This window comes from Pecten maximus, chromosome 4, assembly GCF_902652985.1.
Source record: "Pecten maximus chromosome 4, xPecMax1.1, whole genome shotgun sequence".
Taxonomy (NCBI): Eukaryota; Metazoa; Mollusca; class Bivalvia; order Pectinida; family Pectinidae; genus Pecten; species Pecten maximus.
Genome location: NC_047018.1, coordinates 8,421,683 through 8,441,166, shown reverse-complemented (window position 1 = coordinate 8,441,166; position 19,484 = coordinate 8,421,683). Strand labels below are relative to the sequence as shown.

At 41.4% G+C, this 19,484-nt stretch overlaps 1 protein-coding gene across 3 annotated transcripts in view; it reads right to left on the bottom strand.

Annotated features, from left to right (window-relative positions):
* The window catches only part of LOC117325128 (SCY1-like protein 2), a 122,823-nt gene that overhangs the window by 51,162 nt on the left and 52,177 nt on the right, over positions 1 to 19,484 (bottom strand). For all 3 annotated transcript variants that reach the window (XM_033881091.1, XM_033881093.1, XM_033881092.1), the window contains exon 2: positions 13,705 to 13,865. In XM_033881091.1, coding sequence (XP_033736982.1) covers positions 13,705 to 13,865 — 161 coding nt within the window. The remainder of the gene's footprint in view (positions 1 to 13,704; positions 13,866 to 19,484) is intronic.

Here is a 19,484-nt window from a genome sequence, read left to right as displayed (position 1 = left end):
GTCAATAGACATCTAAGTCACCAGGAGTCACGCGCAGAGCTCCACTTGCGTCAATAGACATCTAAGCCACCAGGAGGTTTTGTTTGACTTGTCTGTCCAATGAGATATGCGGGATTTACGTGAACTCTATTTGATGTATTGCGTGGTAAGATAAAACAGATATCTCTAAGGGAAGGCCCACCTACCCGACATTGATTTACCATTCGAAATGCAATGTATATGTGAAATGCTCTCAGACTGTTCCAACGCCGGTTATAAACCAACCGTACACGGTATAGATTATTTTACTACATCTCTGAGTAAACCATGAAAAATAATATTATTAAATACTTCTGATGTTATCAAGTACAGTAATTATTAATAGTTTGTCACAATCGGCTTTGCCTTCAAAGTAAAGACGAAATCCCTATCAACAGTTGGATGTTATAGGTAGATGTTCGTAAACTGAAGCAAGCAGAATGAAGCTACTGAAATGTATAAATTTGGTTCAAAAGATTATGGAGAAACTAAGGAATTCATTCAAGACAGAAAAAAGAATATAAAAGAGGTATACTTGAAGAAATTTCACATGTGGAGAAAATGGAGATTTGAGTGTTCAGCAATGCTTTCTAAAACAGATCTCCCAAGGAATATGGACATCAAAACTTGAATCATAATTTGTCGTTGAGTACAAGTTTACCCGTGTTCCAATAGAGGAAGGAAAGATTGCAATATCCAAGCTTCCCTTAGCAAGAGTGGCAATCTTTATATGCAAATGTTAATTATTAAATATGAAATGAAAATGAAAATGATATATTAATTCAATGAGTTTGATAATTGGCCATGTTCTTCTCTAACGGTTTTACAATGAAGGCACATTTAAATATAAATCAGCAAAGATACGGATATACCAGATCACTAACAGTTTATTACCAGGATTCTATGTACATCTGACTTCTGACTATTTGTTTTTTTTTTATTTTATTTTCTTTCATTCCAACTGGAATCCCCGGAAGCTGAATTCATTTGTTTATTTATTATCCAATCTGTATCTCATAGTGTATGTCATCATCACACATGTCTTGACTGCTTTGATAAACAACAGAACAAATAAAAATACAGAGAAACACCGGTCATGTCCATCTACACATGCCATGTCCATCTACACAGGCCATGTCCATATACACCGGCCATGTCCATCTACACCGGCCATGTCCATCTACACCGGCCATGTTCATCTACACCGGCCATGTCCATCTACACCAGTCATGTCCATCTACACCGGTCATGTCCATATACACCGGCCATGTCCATCTACACCGGCCATGTCCATCTACACCGGCCATGTCCATCTACACCGGCCATGTCCATTTACACCGGTCATGTCCATCTACATCGGTCATGTCCATATACACCGGCCATGTCCATATACACCGGCCATGTCCATATACACCGGCCATGTCCATATACACCGGCCATGTCCATCTACACCGGTCATGTAACACCGGTCATGTCCATCTACACCGGCCATGTCCATCTACACCGGTCATGTTCATCCATGTCCATCTACACCGGCCATGTAACACCAGTCATGTCCATCTACACCGGCCATGTCCATCTACACCGGTCATGTTCATCCATGTCCATCTACACCGGCCATGTCCATATACACCGGTCATGTCCATCTACACCGGCCATGTCCATATACACCGGCCATGTCCATCTACACCGGCCATGTCCATCTACACCGGCCATGTCCATCTACACCAGTCATGTCCATCTACACCAGTCATGTCCATCTACACCGGCCATGTCCATCCACACCGGCCATGTCCATCTACACCGGCCATGTCCATATACACCGGTCATGTCCATCCATGTCCATCTACACCGGTCATGTTCATCCATGTCCATCTACACCGGCCATGTAACACCAGTCATGTCCATCTACACCGGCCATGTCCATCTACACCGGTCATGTTCATCCATGTCCATCTACACCGGCCATGTCCATATACACCGGCCATGTCCATATACATCGACCATGTCAATCTACACCGGCCATGTCCATCTACACCAGTCATGTCCATCTACACCAGTCATGTCCATCTACACCGGCCATGTCCATCCACACCGGCCATGTCCATCTACACCGGCCATGTCCATATACACCGGTCATGTCCATCCATGTCCATCTACATCGGCCATGTCCATATACACCGGTATGTCCATCTACACCGGCCATGTCCATCTACACCGGTCATGTCCATATACACCGGCCATGTCCATCTACACCGGCCATGTCCATCTACACCGGTCATGTTCATCCATGTCCATATACACCGGCCATGTCCATATACATCGACCATGTCCATCTACATCGACCATGTCAATCTACACCGGTCATGTCCATCTACACAGGCCATGTCCATCTACACCAGTCATGTCCATCTACAGCAGTCATGTCCATCTACACCGGTATGTCCATCCACACCGGCCATGTCCATCTACACCGGCCATGTCCATATACACCGGTCATGTCCATCCATGTCCATCTACATCGGCCATGTCCATATACACCGGTATGTCCATCTACACCGGCCATGTCCATCTACATCGGTCATATCCATATACACCGGCCATGTCCATCTACACCGGCCATGTCCATCTACACCGGTCATGTCCATCTACAACGGCCATGTCCATCTACACCGGTATGTCCATCCACACCGGCCATGTCCATCTACACCGGCCATGTCCATATACACCGGTCATGTCCATCCATGTCCATCTACATCGGCCATGTCCATATACACCGGTATGTCCATCTACACCGGCCATGTCCATATACACCGGCCATGTCCATATACACCGGCCATGTCCATATACACCGGTATGTCCATCTACACAGGCCATGTCCATCTACACCGGCCATGTCCATCTACACCGGTCATGTCCATCTACACCGGTATGTCCATCTACACCGGCCATGTCCATATACATCGACCATGTCCATCTACACCGGCCATGTCCATATACACCGGTATGTCCATCTACACAGGTCATGTCCATCTACACCGGCCATGTCCATCTACACCGGTCATGTCCATATACACCGGCCATGTCCATCTACACCGGTCATGTCCATCTACACCGGCCATGTCCATCTACATCGGCCATGTCCATCTACACCGGTCATGTCCATATACACCGGCCATGTCCATATACACCGGCCATGTCCATATACACAGGTCATGTCCATCTACACCGGCCATGTCCATATACACCGGCCATGTCCATATACACCGGCCATGTCCATATACACCGGTATGTCCATCTACACAGGCCATGTCCATCTACACCGGCCATGTCCATCTACACCGGTCATGTCCATCTACACCGGCCATTTCCATCTACATCGGCCATGTCCATCTACACCGGCCATGTCCATATACATCGGCCATGTCCATCTACACCGGCCATGTCCATATACACCGGTATGTCCATCTACACAGGTCATGTCCATCTACATCGGCCATGTCCATCTACACAGGCCATGTCCATCTACACCGGCCATGTCCATATACACCGGCCATGTCCATATACACCGGCCATGTCCATATACACAGGTCATGTCCATCTACACCGGCCATGTCCATATACATCGACCATGTCCATCTACATCGACCATGTCAATCTACACCGGCCATGTCCATCTACACCAGTCATGTCCATCTACACCAGTCATGTCCATCTACACCGGCCATGTCCATCCACACCGGCCATGTCCATCTACACCGGCCATGTCCATATACACCGGTCATGTCCATCCATGTCCATCTACATCGGCCATGTCCATATACACCGGTATGTCCATCTACACCGGCCATGTCCATCTACACCGGTCATGTCCATATACACCGGTCATGTCCATCTACACCGGCCATGTCCATCTACACCGGTCATGTCCATATACACCGGCCATGTCCATATACACCGGTCATGTCCATCTACACAGGTCATGTCCATCTACATCGGCCATGTCCATCTACACAGGCCATGTCCATCTACACCGGCCATGTCCATATACACCGGCCATGTCCATATACACCGGTCATGTCCATCTACAGCAGTCATGTCCATCTACACCAGTCATGTCCATCTACACCGGCCATGTCAATCTACACCGGCCATGTCCATCTACACCAGTCATGTCCATCTACACCAGTCATGTCCATCTACACCGGCCATGTCCATCCACACCGGCCATGTCCATCTACACCGGCCATGTCCATCTACACCGGTCATGTCCATCTACACCGGCCATGTCCATCTACACCGGTCATGTCCATCTACACAGGCCATGTCCATCTACACCAGTCATGTCCATCTACAGCAGTCATGTCCATCTACACCGGTATGTCCATCCACACCGGCCATGTCCATCTACACCGGCCATGTCCATATACACCGGTCATGTCCATCCATGTCCATCTACATCGGCCATGTCCATATACACCGGTATGTCCATCTACACCGGCCATGTCCATCTACATCGGTCATATCCATATACACCGGCCATGTCCATCTACACCGGCCATGTCCATCTACACCGGTCATGTCCATCTACACCGGCCATGTCCATCTACACCGGTATGTCCATCCACACCGGCCATGTCCATCTACACCGGCCATGTCCATATACACCGGTCATGTCCATCCATGTCCATCTACATCGGCCATGTCCATATACACCGGTATGTCCATCTACACCGGCCATGTCCATATACACCGGCCATGTCCATATACACCGGCCATGTCCATATACACCGGTATGTCCATCTACACAGGCCATGTCCATCTACACCGGCCATGTCCATCTACACCGGTCATGTCCATCTACACCGGTATGTCCATCTACACCGGCCATGTCCATATACATCGACCATGTCCATCTACACCGACCATGTCCATCCACATCAGTCATGTCCATATACACCGGCCATGTCCATCTACACCGGTCATGTCCATCTACACCGGCCATGTCCATCTACACCGGCCATGTCCATCCACATCAGTCATGTCCATCTACATCGGTCATGTCCATCTATATCAACCATGTCCATCTACACCGACCATGTCCATCCACATCAGTCATGTCCATATACACCGGCCATGTCCATCTACATCGGTCATGTCCATCTATATCAACCATGTCCATCTACACCGGCCATGTCCATCTACACCGGTCATGTCCATCTACACCGGCCATGTCCATCTACATCGGCCATGTCCATCTACACCGGTCATGTCCATATACACCGGCCATGTCCATATACACCGGCCATGTCCATATACACAGGTCATGTCCATCTACACCGGCCATGTCCATATACACCGGCCATGTCCATATACACCGGCCATGTCCATATACACCGGTATGTCCATCTACACAGGCCATGTCCATCTACACCGGCCATGTCCATCTACACCGGTCATGTCCATCTACACCGGTCATGTCCATCTACACCGGCCATGTCCATATACACCGGTATGTCCATCTACACAGGTCATGTCCATCTACACCGGCCATGTCCATCTACACCGGTCATGTCCATATACACCGGCCATGTCCATATACACCGGTCATGTCCATCTACACCGGCCATGTCCATATACACCGGTATGTCCATCTACACCGGTCATGTCCATCTACACCGGCCATGTCCATCTACACCGGCCATGTCCATATACACCGGTATGTCCATCTACACCGGCCATGTCCATATACATCGACCATGTCCATCTACACCGGCCATGTCCATATACACCGGTATGTCCATCTACACAGGTCATGTCCATCTACACCGGCCATGTCCATCTACACCGGTCATGTCCATATACACCGGCCATGTCCATCTACACCGGTCATGTCCATCTACACCGGCCATGTCCATCTACACCGGCCATGTCCATCCACATCAGTCATGTCCATCTACATCGGTCATGTCCATCTATATCAACCATGTCCATCTACACCGGTCATGTCCATCTACACCGGCCATGTCCATCTACATCGGCCATGTCCATCTACACCGGTCATGTCCATCTACACCGGCCATGTCCATCTACATCGGCCATGTCCATCTACACCGGTCATGTCCATATACACCGGCCATGTCCATATACACCGGCCATGTCCATATACACAGGTCATGTCCATCTACACCGGCCATGTCCATATACACCGGCCATGTCCATATACACCGGCCATGTCCATATACACCGGTATGTCCATCTACACAGGCCATGTCCATATACACCGGCCATGTCCATATACATCGACCATGTCCATCTACACCGGCCATGTCCATATACACCGGCCATGTCCATATACACCGGCCATGTCCATATACACAGGTCATGTCCATATACACCGGCCATGTCCATATACACCGGCCATGTCCATATACATCGACCATGTCCATCTACACCGGCCATGTCCATCTACACCGGTCATGTCCATCTACACCGGTATGTCCATCTACACCGGCCATGTCCATATACACCGGCCATGTCCATATACACCGGTCATGTCCATATACACCGGTATGTCCATCTACACAGGTCATGTCCATCTACACCGGCCATGTCCATATACATCGGCCATGTCCATCTACACCGGCCATGTCCATATACACCGGTATGTCCATCTACACAGGTCATGTCCATCTACATCGGCCATGTCCATCTACACAGGCCATGTCCATTTACACCGGCCATGTCCATCCACATCGGCAATGTTTAGTTATACAAAACGTGGCCCATGTGGTTACAAAAGCATACCAGGCATATTAACGAGAATCGAACACTTTACATCGTAAAAGACAATATGATGTTTCCAATGAGATAACGGTGTCGACCACGGAACTGTGTTGTTGATAGCTGTTAATGCCCACAGCATCCTCTCCAATCACAGATGTCTTCAGATTCCCCAACAGAGCGGACGCAGGCGATAGTTCACGGCAAATCCATCAAAATAGCAGCAGCCTATTTGTAAATGTCCATTTTTTTTCACTTTTCTTTGAATGCAATGGGGATGAATGGACAACAAATTGGTTTAATGCAGAACATAAAATGTCACACATACAGCCTTACAACCGTACAGAAAACTTACAAAAAAGCAGTTTACATGGAAATAGTTGGAGTCCGACTTCCTTCAACTTGCCTCTGAGAGAACTCTCCTACATGTTTTGTTAGTGGTACAATTCTTTTTTCCTTCGTTAACATTCTAAAAATATATCCTTTATTACCACTTGATAAATTAGACTCCTTTTGATCTCCTGATTGGTAGCGTCGCCTGCTCTTATTTATTAGATGACGTCATAGAAATGACGTCACGATTACTACGGCTTTGAGGGAAAAAACCTATAAATTTCCCTCGAAGAAATGAAAGCAATAATCTGTAAGATGAGAACTAATTTCTTTTTAATCTTAATTATATATACATAATATATTCATATTGCAGAAACCTGGAACCTTAATACGATGATAATCTTTATGCAAGAAACAAATTGAATGTGAAAGAAGGAACCAATCAATTTCCTGTTAAGGTAGTTTGTCATATTCGTATCGAGGTTCCATCCGTCGGCCTTATCACACCCGGGTTATTTAATTACACATCCATGTTGAATAACATGAAAGAAATATCCTCTGTCACGACAAAAGCGCATGCTGGCGACAGTTTCCGGCAGGTGGTTTTATAAGCGAACTGCTTTAGATAATACCTTTTTCCCCTGATAATTGATCGGAAACCTGGCCACTCTGTTCTCTAGTGTCTCCTGGTCGATAGTGTCGGCTATGATATCAAACAAACGCTAACCGCTTCTTCACCTTCTGGTTACAAAGTCCAAAAATTCAATGAAATATCTCCTATTTGCAGGTCTCCAGATCGTGAAGAGGATAATTAGCGATTTATAGCTTGCGTTGGAGAGTGGTCAGTGAAGACAAATCTGCTGTTGTCATCTTTTTTAAGTTCGTCGTCTTCGATCAATCTGTTCTGTAATCCGGTCTGAATTAGGCAGTATTGCTCCAATTAAAGCCGTGGCCACATAAGTGTATCTAGGAACACAGTCGCTCATCAGCGGATTGCTTGGCGCTGACAATATGCCATTCAAATACCAGAGGTCATAGGCGGCAATATGATTTTGGCTTCTGTGGCCAGTTATCGCCCCCTGTTGACCGTCGAGCCCTGAGTGGCAGCATATGATTGAATGCTTACTAGTTTTATTGTATTACTGGCGTAAATGAAATATATTATTACTGATAAAGTAATAGTATTCCCTCTCGGCTGGCATTGCTGTGTTGACAGTGTAATATACCAGTAGTCTAAACTGACAATACCAGAGGGCACCTGCCAAAGACATGTACCGTTCTGTATTGTACTGGAATACGTGTCAATAATACACAGACAATACATGTATGTTGGGCAGTCGACAGCCGGGGTGGAGTTGGTATTTATCATACCAACAATTATCTCAAATTGCACGTGTTACTGATGTTTATGGAGCTGACAGTGAGACGATGCTGGTCTACAAGGAACATACCTGAGATAGATAGCTGAAGTGACAGTCGGATCTCGTAGAAAATGTTCTGTCCGTAAAATCAACACGTTTTATTCTGTAACTGTAACTCGCAGACTTTTTTCGGTTGAAACTTAAATGAGAATTTTTTTTTTAACTTTCAAATCCACCCGTTCTCATTTCGTATGTTTCTCAATGATTAACCTCATCGGCCTGTAATCTGACGAATTCACCATCACTATCAATGAATTGATGGGGTAGCATATCGCCACAATGTCTTGAGTGATTCTACTTTCGTGCTTTCTTGATGAAAACAATTGAGAAATGCATGGTTTGTATCATGATCTCCTAAGAAAGTATAATATTTCCTCGTGCTACATAAAGTTGGGTGGTCGTTAAACTTACCCGATGGTTCGATTATCACCACAACTCATTTTCAGTATGTTGCCAGGGTAGGGCCCAGATTTACATAGCGTGAGTCTAATATACTTTTCATCCATCTACAGTATATGGTAAACGTGTGTATATTACCTTATAAGGAAATGTCTTTCATATGAAACAAAAAGTAATGACTTCTATGCGATAGTATATTTCGAATTGTCGAACCTTGTGTACCACACTCATATTAATATATATATAACACAGGTCTCTACCACCGGATCGTGATGATACAATAGTTAGTTTGTCTGTCTCATGTAATCACACAAAGTTTTGTGATCGAAAACATATCCTCAAACTACCCGTTCTCATTTCCCAAGTGATATAGATTTCTTGGTGTTTGTATGATATGTGATATGGTGTGTTGCAATCTTTACATGTCCATTTAAGCATTGAACTGTTACCAAATGGTAGTATACAGTCGATATGAATACAATTTGGGTGACAGATAAATAGAATGTCGCCCGTTAGGGCGACATGAAATATTTATCTGTCACCCAAATTGTATTCATATCGACTGTATACTACCATTTGGTAACAGTTCAATGCTTATATTTACATTCATAATTTTTTTTATTTACTGTAGCTTAAGACGCGTTTGAATTTGCCGCTTCCCCTATCACTGACGTCATCAGGTTCAAATACCGGAACAGCCGAAATTTCCAGAAGGATTAACATAGTCCCTCATTTCGTTATTAATACCAAACACATACAATGGTTTTGCACAAATTTGGCTTTATTTTCTATTTCATATACGTTTGTTGATATCGCCAAATTATTCACAATTGCATAATTTCTGATTGTTTAAAATCCAAGCCGTTTTTCGGCGCAATGCTATACGGTTAAAATTTAGAAGTGATGCGGCTTTGATCGGGTATTGCACAGGACTGACTCGATTCCTCGGAAATACTTCAGATTCTGTCGACTGGATTTACATTATTTTCAGAAGAATATCAGTTCTTAAATTCTAAATGAAAGTCGTCTTGACAGTAGGTGAAAACGATTCCAACGATATTTCGTTCGAAACAGATTCAAGTCTAACCAGTCGCATCTTAGCGGACGATTTTCAACTTCACAGGGACTCGATTTTGTAAGGTAGGCCTTTAACATCAGTGAATAACCACAAAACTAAAATCCAATATACATTGTACATACACAACCGGAAACCATGTCGATGCTCCCGAATTTTCACAAGATTTTTATTTTATTATTTTTTATAAATACTGGACTTTTAATGTTGTCGTGTCTTACATTTCTGAAAATTCGGAAACGAGTCCCTGTGAGTGTGACGACATTGACAATTTGATAATTCTTAGATAAAAAACGGCGCTTATAGTTATTTTGTGTTGACTACATTTTGTTTTAATTTTAAAATATTACTCTCATAACTTGTGAAGTTGCTTTATTTTTTGTGTTGTGGATAATAATTGCTAGTATTCGAAATCTCTCCAGGCCGAAAGTAACTGGCGCCATTGTTTTGACCAGCAACACCTGGGGCTGTATTCCTACTCTGACCGAATCACTGTAAATTGTAGTATACAGTCTCATGAATACAATTTGGTTTACTAACGATATATAGGCAAATGCAACACAGAATGTAAATATAGTCAGATGTAACGATATATCCATGCATTTTACCCTATATAAACATGCGAATGGTAACAACCCTTGTATGACAGCATGCCATTAAAAGCTATGACCCTATTCGATCCACTGTAAACAATAACAGATGTTATGAGATATTTCTGTTTATATGATTATAAAAACGTTTGTGTTATCTTATATTTGAATATATGATATTTAAGGATGGTTTCTTTTAGATAAAATATAACATTTTATATCTCTTTCGAATCTTATGTATCTTATCAATTTAAGCTCATATCTTTTGAAAAAATATATGCAAAATCTTTAAAAGGAAATATGTGATCAAATAAGGATCACTTTCGACAAATGCGATATTTTAGTGTATATTTAATTTCCTTGGAGCTATCCATCAAAGCAATAAAGCTATATTGTTAAAATTCTGATATCTCTATTAAATGTTGAAAAAGACAATTTTATTATAGATGCAATTATGAATATTTTTACCTCATTTTAAGATAAATCAGTCACTTTAACACCTTCTTGGTAATGAATGGTTTCCAATGTAGCACGGCTCGGGGCGTCAATACCACTAAACAGAACACGTTTTACCATAACATTGATTGCCAGTGAAAAATAGCATTAGTGTATTACCAACTCCGGATAAATGTCACATAGACTAGAAGACATTAGTTTTAAAATGAACGTCTTTTTAATGACCCCGAGCTTGCAATGGGGACATTCTCACAATAAAACACGCGTACTGGATGTGACGTTTGTTGTTATGAACTTCCTTGGTGTTTCAATGACCATGATGTAAGTATGGGGTTATACAGCCCAGGAGATTTTACAGTCACTTGTTTATGTGGCACTAGGGCCTCCTTAACTCCGCCATGTCTGTTTCCAACAAGCCTAGTTGATCCAACATATATGGTATTGCTGTCTTCCCAACTGTTATAAATGCTAGGTCTAGTTTATGATGAGTTTGTGTATATCACGTTAAGTGGACATTTGTTATTGGGGTGGTTCTACCAACATCATAGTCACCGATGGAGTTTGTACATTGGCTTGTCGGAACCTCTTTGATTGATGTCATTCGTAACACCTCTAACTCAGCCATTGCAATAATAGTGTGGGTTATAAACTATCGAAAGGGTGCACATTACGAATCATACATATCCTATTCCACAGATATTGGTTGAACACAATAAACTACCAATGAATGTCTGAAACTAATGTACGCTATTACTTGTTTTATGAAAGAGATGTGGAATTTCATTTGTATGATTGATTTCAAACTTCACACGTACAAATGTATATATTCTTTGAACAGCTGCTCAATAATATCGTAGGTCTATGGATAGGTTTTGTTAAAATTGATTGAAGATTTCATAAATACCCATGTTGATGTCTAAAGTGTAAGACAAAAGATACGAAACTAACGCGCACATTATACTAACGGTGAATTCCGTATCCAATATGTACGTGACTGGTACTAACGTTCGTGTCGATCATTAGTCGTTCCCCGATGTTACATCTACATATGATCAATTCGAACACTGGTGTGCTCGATTTCCCATCGCCATTAAACGCTTAATGCCTTTACCAACGGTAACCATGAGAAACCCCATCGTGCCGAGCTGTCCACGATGGAGAAGATGGCACAGCTCGTATCCACAAAGCTTTGCTTTACTTCATTCATTAAAATGGAGATGACTAGTAGCTGGTGCGTGGTTTGATATACAACATTAAGATTCTTGAGCATGTCAGTTATCTAAGAATTCCAATTGTATAGTTACTTTTTTATATCAATTCTAAATCAAATTATATTCGAAGTATATTTGACATTGTGTTTTTGCCATCCGGATTCCAACAAACCCTATTGTAGTGGACCTCCTGTCATAAGTCAATAACAATCGCGGCCAGAACATATTCTTATAGCTGTATCGCCCCATATTTGCTGTATAAAACCTAGATGTAATGTACTTTCTGTCCATAAATCAAAATTCGTTTTTAATTTCGATCTAAAGGAAAGAGGGCTTGATCGAATTAGATACACTCTCCTGCTCCAATTTATCATTTAGACGTTAATTCGTCCCGGACTCTATTTCCATTTGAGGATAAATGCGTACGCGCTGGTCTAACACTACTCTAGACGGGAAATGTGGTGTCAACTAGGAACTACATCAATTGTCACGTGATGGGATTACAGACGCCTGACTGATGCTCAGATTATACAATATGTGGTAGGTGATACACGATGTTGTGCCATAGGGAATCCAAGCGATGTTTTTATATTGGGGTCGGATACACGGTGTTGTAGCCATGGGAGCCGTAGTGATGTTTTTATACTGGGGTCGGATACACGGTGTTGTAGTCATGTGAGCCGTAGTGATGTTTTTATACTGGGGTCGGATACACGGTGTTGTAGCCATGGGAGCCCTAGTGATGTTTTTATACTGGGGTCGGATACACGGTGTTGTAGCCATGGGAGCCCTAGTGATGTTTTTATATTGGGGTCTGATACACGGTGTTGTAGCCATGGGAGCCCAAGTGATGTTTTTATATTGGGGTCTGATACACGGTGTTGTAGCCATGGGATCAGGTGATGTTTTTATATTGGGGTCTGATACACGGTATTGTAGCCATGGGAGCCCAAGTGATGTTTTTATTTTTGTACTGGGTTCTGATACATGACGTTACAGTCATGAAGAACCTAACGATGTTTTTTTTTTGTATTCGTGTCTGATACACGGTGTTGTAGTCATGGAGATCCCTAGTGATATTTTTGTATTGGAGTCTGATACACGGTGTTGTAGTCATGGAGATATCTGGAGATGTTTTGACTGGGTTCCGATACACGGTGTTGTAGTCATGGAGATCCATGGCGAAGTTTTTGTACTTGGTTCTGATATTCACGGCCTTCTAGGTTCGAACGCGGGCAAATGTTACCGCGACATAAAGGTAGGACTATAATGTTTGGTTTACGAAATATATAGTTAACATAGAGAATCATTGTAGATATTATTTCCACTTTACAAGATGAAGGTATGGCACATTTTAAAGATTCCGTAACGAATCAAATGTAGTACTACGAACATGTTCAAGGTTATAATGTACTTACTGACTTTCCTCCAGGGGATGTAAGATACCCAGTAATCGAGGGTGTTTAAACTTCTCGAGAAGCTGGACGCCTTGTCGTAAAATCTCTGTTACTGTCTCCCTTCTCCTCGGTTTGTGGAGCTTGTCGGCAATCTTTTTCTCGAAGATACACACCGATGCTTCCTGTAAAAGTAAAAAAGAAACTATTGTAGAATGTTGGAATTTATTACTGATATATCGGTGTTTTCTGTGCATTCACTGGTGTGTGACGTGTTAACTTCTATTGTTTATTGGTTTGTATCGTATAACGTTCTAATTGTGTGTGATGTGATATCTTGTACTCATATGAGACGTATTACCTACTTATTGTTTGGTAGAGTGTGACATATTACCTTCTAATTGTTTACTGGATGTGACGTGTTCTGATTGTTTACTGGATGTGACGTGTTCTAATTGTTTACTAGGGTGTGACATGTTACCTACTAATTATTTACTGTTGTGTGACTTTTTACCTTTTAATTACAATGTATTTACTGTTGTGTGACATGTTACCGTCTTCGTGCCTACAGCGTTGATTTTTCTACTCCTAACTATTGATGTGAGGCTAAATCTGTATGTTCAAATCGTTTTATTTAATTACTTATTAAGCATGCATCTTATTGTACCAATACAATGGACTGCTCTTCAACGAAAAGGCAACGAAGACAAAGATGTGGCAGGCAACAGTCATAAATTCTGGTCATATAGAGAAACACCGATTCAGCCAAGAATAACAAAACGCCATTACCTAATTTATTATAGGCTAACGTTTAACGTGACGAAATGACCAAAGGTGATCATATCCATCTCTCACTTACAGGGGTTTATGAATGTTAAAAAAAAAAATACTGTCCTCATTCTTACGTTATAAAAAACAAAATACATTTTCTCTCAAATATTTATGGCCACATAATACGTTCCCATATCAACTTAACAGCTAATGCACATTGCCGGTAAAATGCCTAAATTCTTAATATCACAATTACATATATAGCTGGTAAGAATAAGCATAACCTTTAAATACGTCTTATATGTGACCAACTGTCGTCATAACTATCATTGGGGACGGTTAACATTAAACGTGTAAGGTTACAGTAAAATATCGTATAGACATGGTAAATAAGTAGGTATATGTTTGCCTTGTTTACCGACACCAACGGTTCTAATGTTAATATAAGACTAGACGACGTCATTTGGGATGGGCATCTGCCATTAAGAATACCTCATTGTTTTCAGTAAGATTTGTACACTATAATAACAATTAATCATTTCACTTGCTTACATGTTGTGTAAGTATGAAATGATAAACCAAATGATTACATATTAACGTTGATCACCAGCAAAAACAATGAAACATTGTTTTCCTTGACTGCTGAGACTGATGAATATAATTATAGTTTATCCAACTGTACATTGTAATGATGATCAGAAACGAGTACAGTTTTCATGGGGTTTTACCTCAGACATAGGTAAACATCTAATGGAATGGTAATTTGTACTAATTACCAATATTGTAAAGTACGTTATGTGTAGTGTTCTGTCTCTGTGTTTACATATTAACGTTGATCACCAGCAAAAACAATGAAACATTGTTTTCCTTGACTGCTGAGACTGATGAATATAATTATAGTTTATCCAACTGTACATTGTAATGATGATCAGAAACGAGTACAGTTTTCATGGGGTTTTACGTCAGACATAGGTAAACATCTAATGGAATGGTAATTTGTACTAATTACCAATATTGTAAAGTACGTTATGTGTAGTGTTCTGTCTCTGTGTTCTGTCTCTGTGTTCTGTCTCTGTGTACTGTCCCTGTGTTCTGTCCCTGTGTTCTGTCTCTGTGTTCTGTCCCTGTGTTCTGTCTCTGTGTTCTGTCCCTGTGTTCTATCTCTGTGTTCTGTCTCTGTGTTCTGTCTCTGTGTTCTATCTCTGTGTTCTGTCTCTGTGTTCTGTCTCTGTTCTGTCCCTGTGTTCTGTCCCTGTGTTCTGTCTCTCTGTTCTGTCCCTGTGTTCTGTCTCTGTGTTCTATCTCTGTGTTCTGTCTCTGTGTTCTATCTCTGTGTTCTGTCTCTGTGTTCTATCTCTGTGTTCTGTCTCTGTGTTCTATCTCTGTGTTCTGTCTCTGTGTCCTGTCTCTGTGTATTGTCTCTGTGTACTGTCCCTGTGTTCTGTCTCTGTGTTCTGTCCCTGTGTCCTGTCTCTGTGTTCTATCTCTGTGTCCTGTCTCTGTGTTCTGTCTCTGTGTTCTATCTCCGTGTTCTGTCTCTTTGTTCCGTCTCTGTGTACTGTCCCTGTGTTCTGTCTCTGTGTTCTGTCTGTGTTCTGTCCCTGTGTTCTGTCTCTGTGTTCTGTCTGTGTTCTGTCTCTGTGTTCTGTCTCTGTGTTCTGTCCCTGTGTTCTGTCTCTGTGTTCTGTCTCTGTGTTCTGTCCCTGTGTTCTGTCTCTGTGTTCTGTCTCTGTGTTCTGTCTCTGTGTTCTGTCCCTGTGTTCTGTCTCTGTGTTCTATCTCTGTGTTCTATCTCTGTGTTCTGTCTCTGTGTTCTGTCTCTGTGTTCTGTCTCTGTCTTCTCTCTCACATTGAGAGGTATGTTATCAACCTTACTTATAATAAAAAGACGGGTATTCAAATACACCTAGAAGTACATCTACAATAGTGTATGGTAAAACGGAGAGGAGGAAGTGTTACATTACGTATATATTTGGTGCACGTCGCATTTAAGCTGGGGCTATAAATGCAATAAAGCTATGTCCTACGTCAATATGATTAGGTTATGTAACCTCCACAGTTCCATTAGACCTATAGTGTACACCAGACTAGAACTTCACGTAAGAAGTAAGAATATACACTTTGTATATAGTTCAAATCCCCGCTACTCAGAGTCCGGTTAGAACGTATAGGTTGGTTAACCAAAGTTTCATAAAGATTGAAGGAAGAATCACAGTAATGATAAGCTATTCTTTAAAGACATCGTTCCCAAACTAATACACATATTATATATAATTGACCAAGTCGGAAAATGCCTGTCATGCAGAATAAAGAACTATAAGTCTATATATTATGCACTTATATTAATATATAGACATGGAGTCTGTTCATACCATACATATTACTTTGAAAATCGGCAAATCAGAAAATTCTAGATGTAATATTAGAATATTAAACAATACAATTATGTGTGTAGGTGTATTCAAGCACTGATCATTCTAACCTTTTACACTATTGGACATTTTTAACAAATGTGAGACATAAAATATGTATACTTGTTGCAAAATGTTCCAAGTTTAGAAATTGTCGGTCATGTCGCTAAGCGTTTGAGAGTATCTTTTGGAAGGCGACTTATGGTTAACCAGGGCGTTCATCACAACACGAGAATACAATAGCATCATATATAGACTGACGGTCGTTTTCGTAGCAGAAGTGACCACTTTGCCAGCTAGATATATAATTGCCATTGTTGGAAAATATATATTTTGGACAACATGCACGTACTTGGTATATAGAGATACTCATTTATACATTTTACAAAAGACTGGAAGTCTAGGAATGTGTTTGCTGTCTGTGTAGGTATGCGTGTACACAAGCGATGCATGCAGTCATTTAACAATGTAGTTTCACCAGAACTATATTAACTGTACTGTTGGACTCCAAGGAATATCGCAATGCCAGCGGCCATGATTTCACCGGAATGACAAAAATCGTTTTCTTTCCTGGCAACGAATGATTATCCTGAAATCAGATTTGTCGTGGACGTGTGGAATCTCGTGAGATTCAAGTGGTATGTTTGTCAATATACGATACCAATGATAATGAAAACGTCAGGACTGCTTCCAGCTATTTCTCCAATATCCGGGGAAACAGAATTGTATTTGTGAGACACTCAGAGATAATGTCATATATTGTCTGTGACATTGAAATCAAAATAGACTACCGGAAATGTGTGACACAATGACAAATATAATTATCTTCATAAAGTGATACCTCCCGACACAAATACACTCTTTGGTGTGTGTTATGTTAGGAACATGATGTATTGCTGATGAAGGGTGACCGGTGTATATTAAGACACATTATACATCATAAACAAATATACTTCCGTATAAACCTCCTACTATTTGTATGACGTTAACAAATTAAATACACGATCTTATCAAAGCAATCCAACAGTTACCATTCAATATGTCATCTTGGAGAGCCGCCATTCCTCAATGAATAGGTCACTGGTGATGGTTGGCATACGCTATTTGTCTGGCGAATACACCAATAAAATATATTGTTCTTATGTCTCTAAGATCAAATCGTGTCTGGTTTTCAACGATAGTGTGGCTTGTATGTTATTTAACCTATGGAACGGTGTCTTTTTTATTTAAGCAAACAATAAAAGGATCTATTTTGATTATGTTGCCCCCTTGTTGCGTGTATAAACCTACACAGTATTGTTGTATCCTATACAAATTCTTAAGCAACCTGTTGATCTCTGCTGAATAGTTCGCTTAAATTGTGTCGGTGATGACTAGATCACCTGTTGGCCGAACTATGTTACCCAAAGAATTGTCACGGCTGTGACGTTCGATGTGATGGTACTATTAAGAAGTCCGCCAGAGGCCCTATCTTTTCTGGACAAAGAATATCAAAAGTGTCGTTTGTTATTAATGATAATTCAGCTACCAATCGATGTTCCCCTTTTAGCACTTTTCGGAATATAGATAAGGCTTACCGATCCCGTTGACCCTCTTCAGATCACAGAACACGGTATGACATACGCACATTCAAATTTGAAATGTTATTTTATCAAATCAATGCATAAGCTTTAAAACGATGTTTACAGTAATCCTCAAACTAGGATGGGAGCTTTTCCCTGTTAAACACTTTACACGGGGCATACGAGGGAAAGCCAATGGCGTTTTTTTTACAAATATCATTCATTTATAATTGGCTGTGCCACTGCCCCTTTTTTAGGGCGGGTCCCTGATACCAAGTAAAAATCAATTAGTAGGTGGCCTTCTCAATTTTATAACCGTACATCAGAGTCTCACTGTTAGATGTTAGTGAGGCAATGGACAAATCAAGTCAGCTAAGCTGTGCTATAAAGAAAGGCTCTTAAAAAGTTTATAACCACAAGCTTTTCACTTTCGTGGAAACGACATTTGCAGTAGAACAGATTGAGGCCCTCCAAAGAATGCTTCCAATTACAAAATTAAACTCTATTACTACCCAGACTAAGATGGCAACACTGCAACAATAACAAAGGCAGGATAAGTGTAGGCGAAAAACATGAATAAGGAAGGGTACATGAGGTTACCAGATATTGTTCAAGGAATCAACAGTTATTCTAGCCAGATAATTTTCCAACATCAGACAATGCCACATCCTTGAACTCGTTGTAATATGGAAAGGAACGCATTCTTCAAACGGATTTTTCCCGCCGAATATGCAAAACATAAATGCGGTAAACAACTTGTCGTCCTTTTACATGAGTCCATTTCATCATTAAAATTTCTATTATTGATTAATATATTGTATGTTATTGCGTTTGTAGATATCAAATGATGCTGTTCACCGTTTGTACGTAATGATTAAGTCGCTAATGAGGTGAGCGGATGTTAAACATTGGATCCTCATTAGGTTATTAGGAATGTGATATCAAAAGCACGCTTGTACTATTATAAACAAGTAGCGGAAGCCAATGTCAATCGATCACCCTCAGGACAGTTTCATAAACACTTGCATAATTCGTGGTCAGTGACTCCTCTAGTAGTATT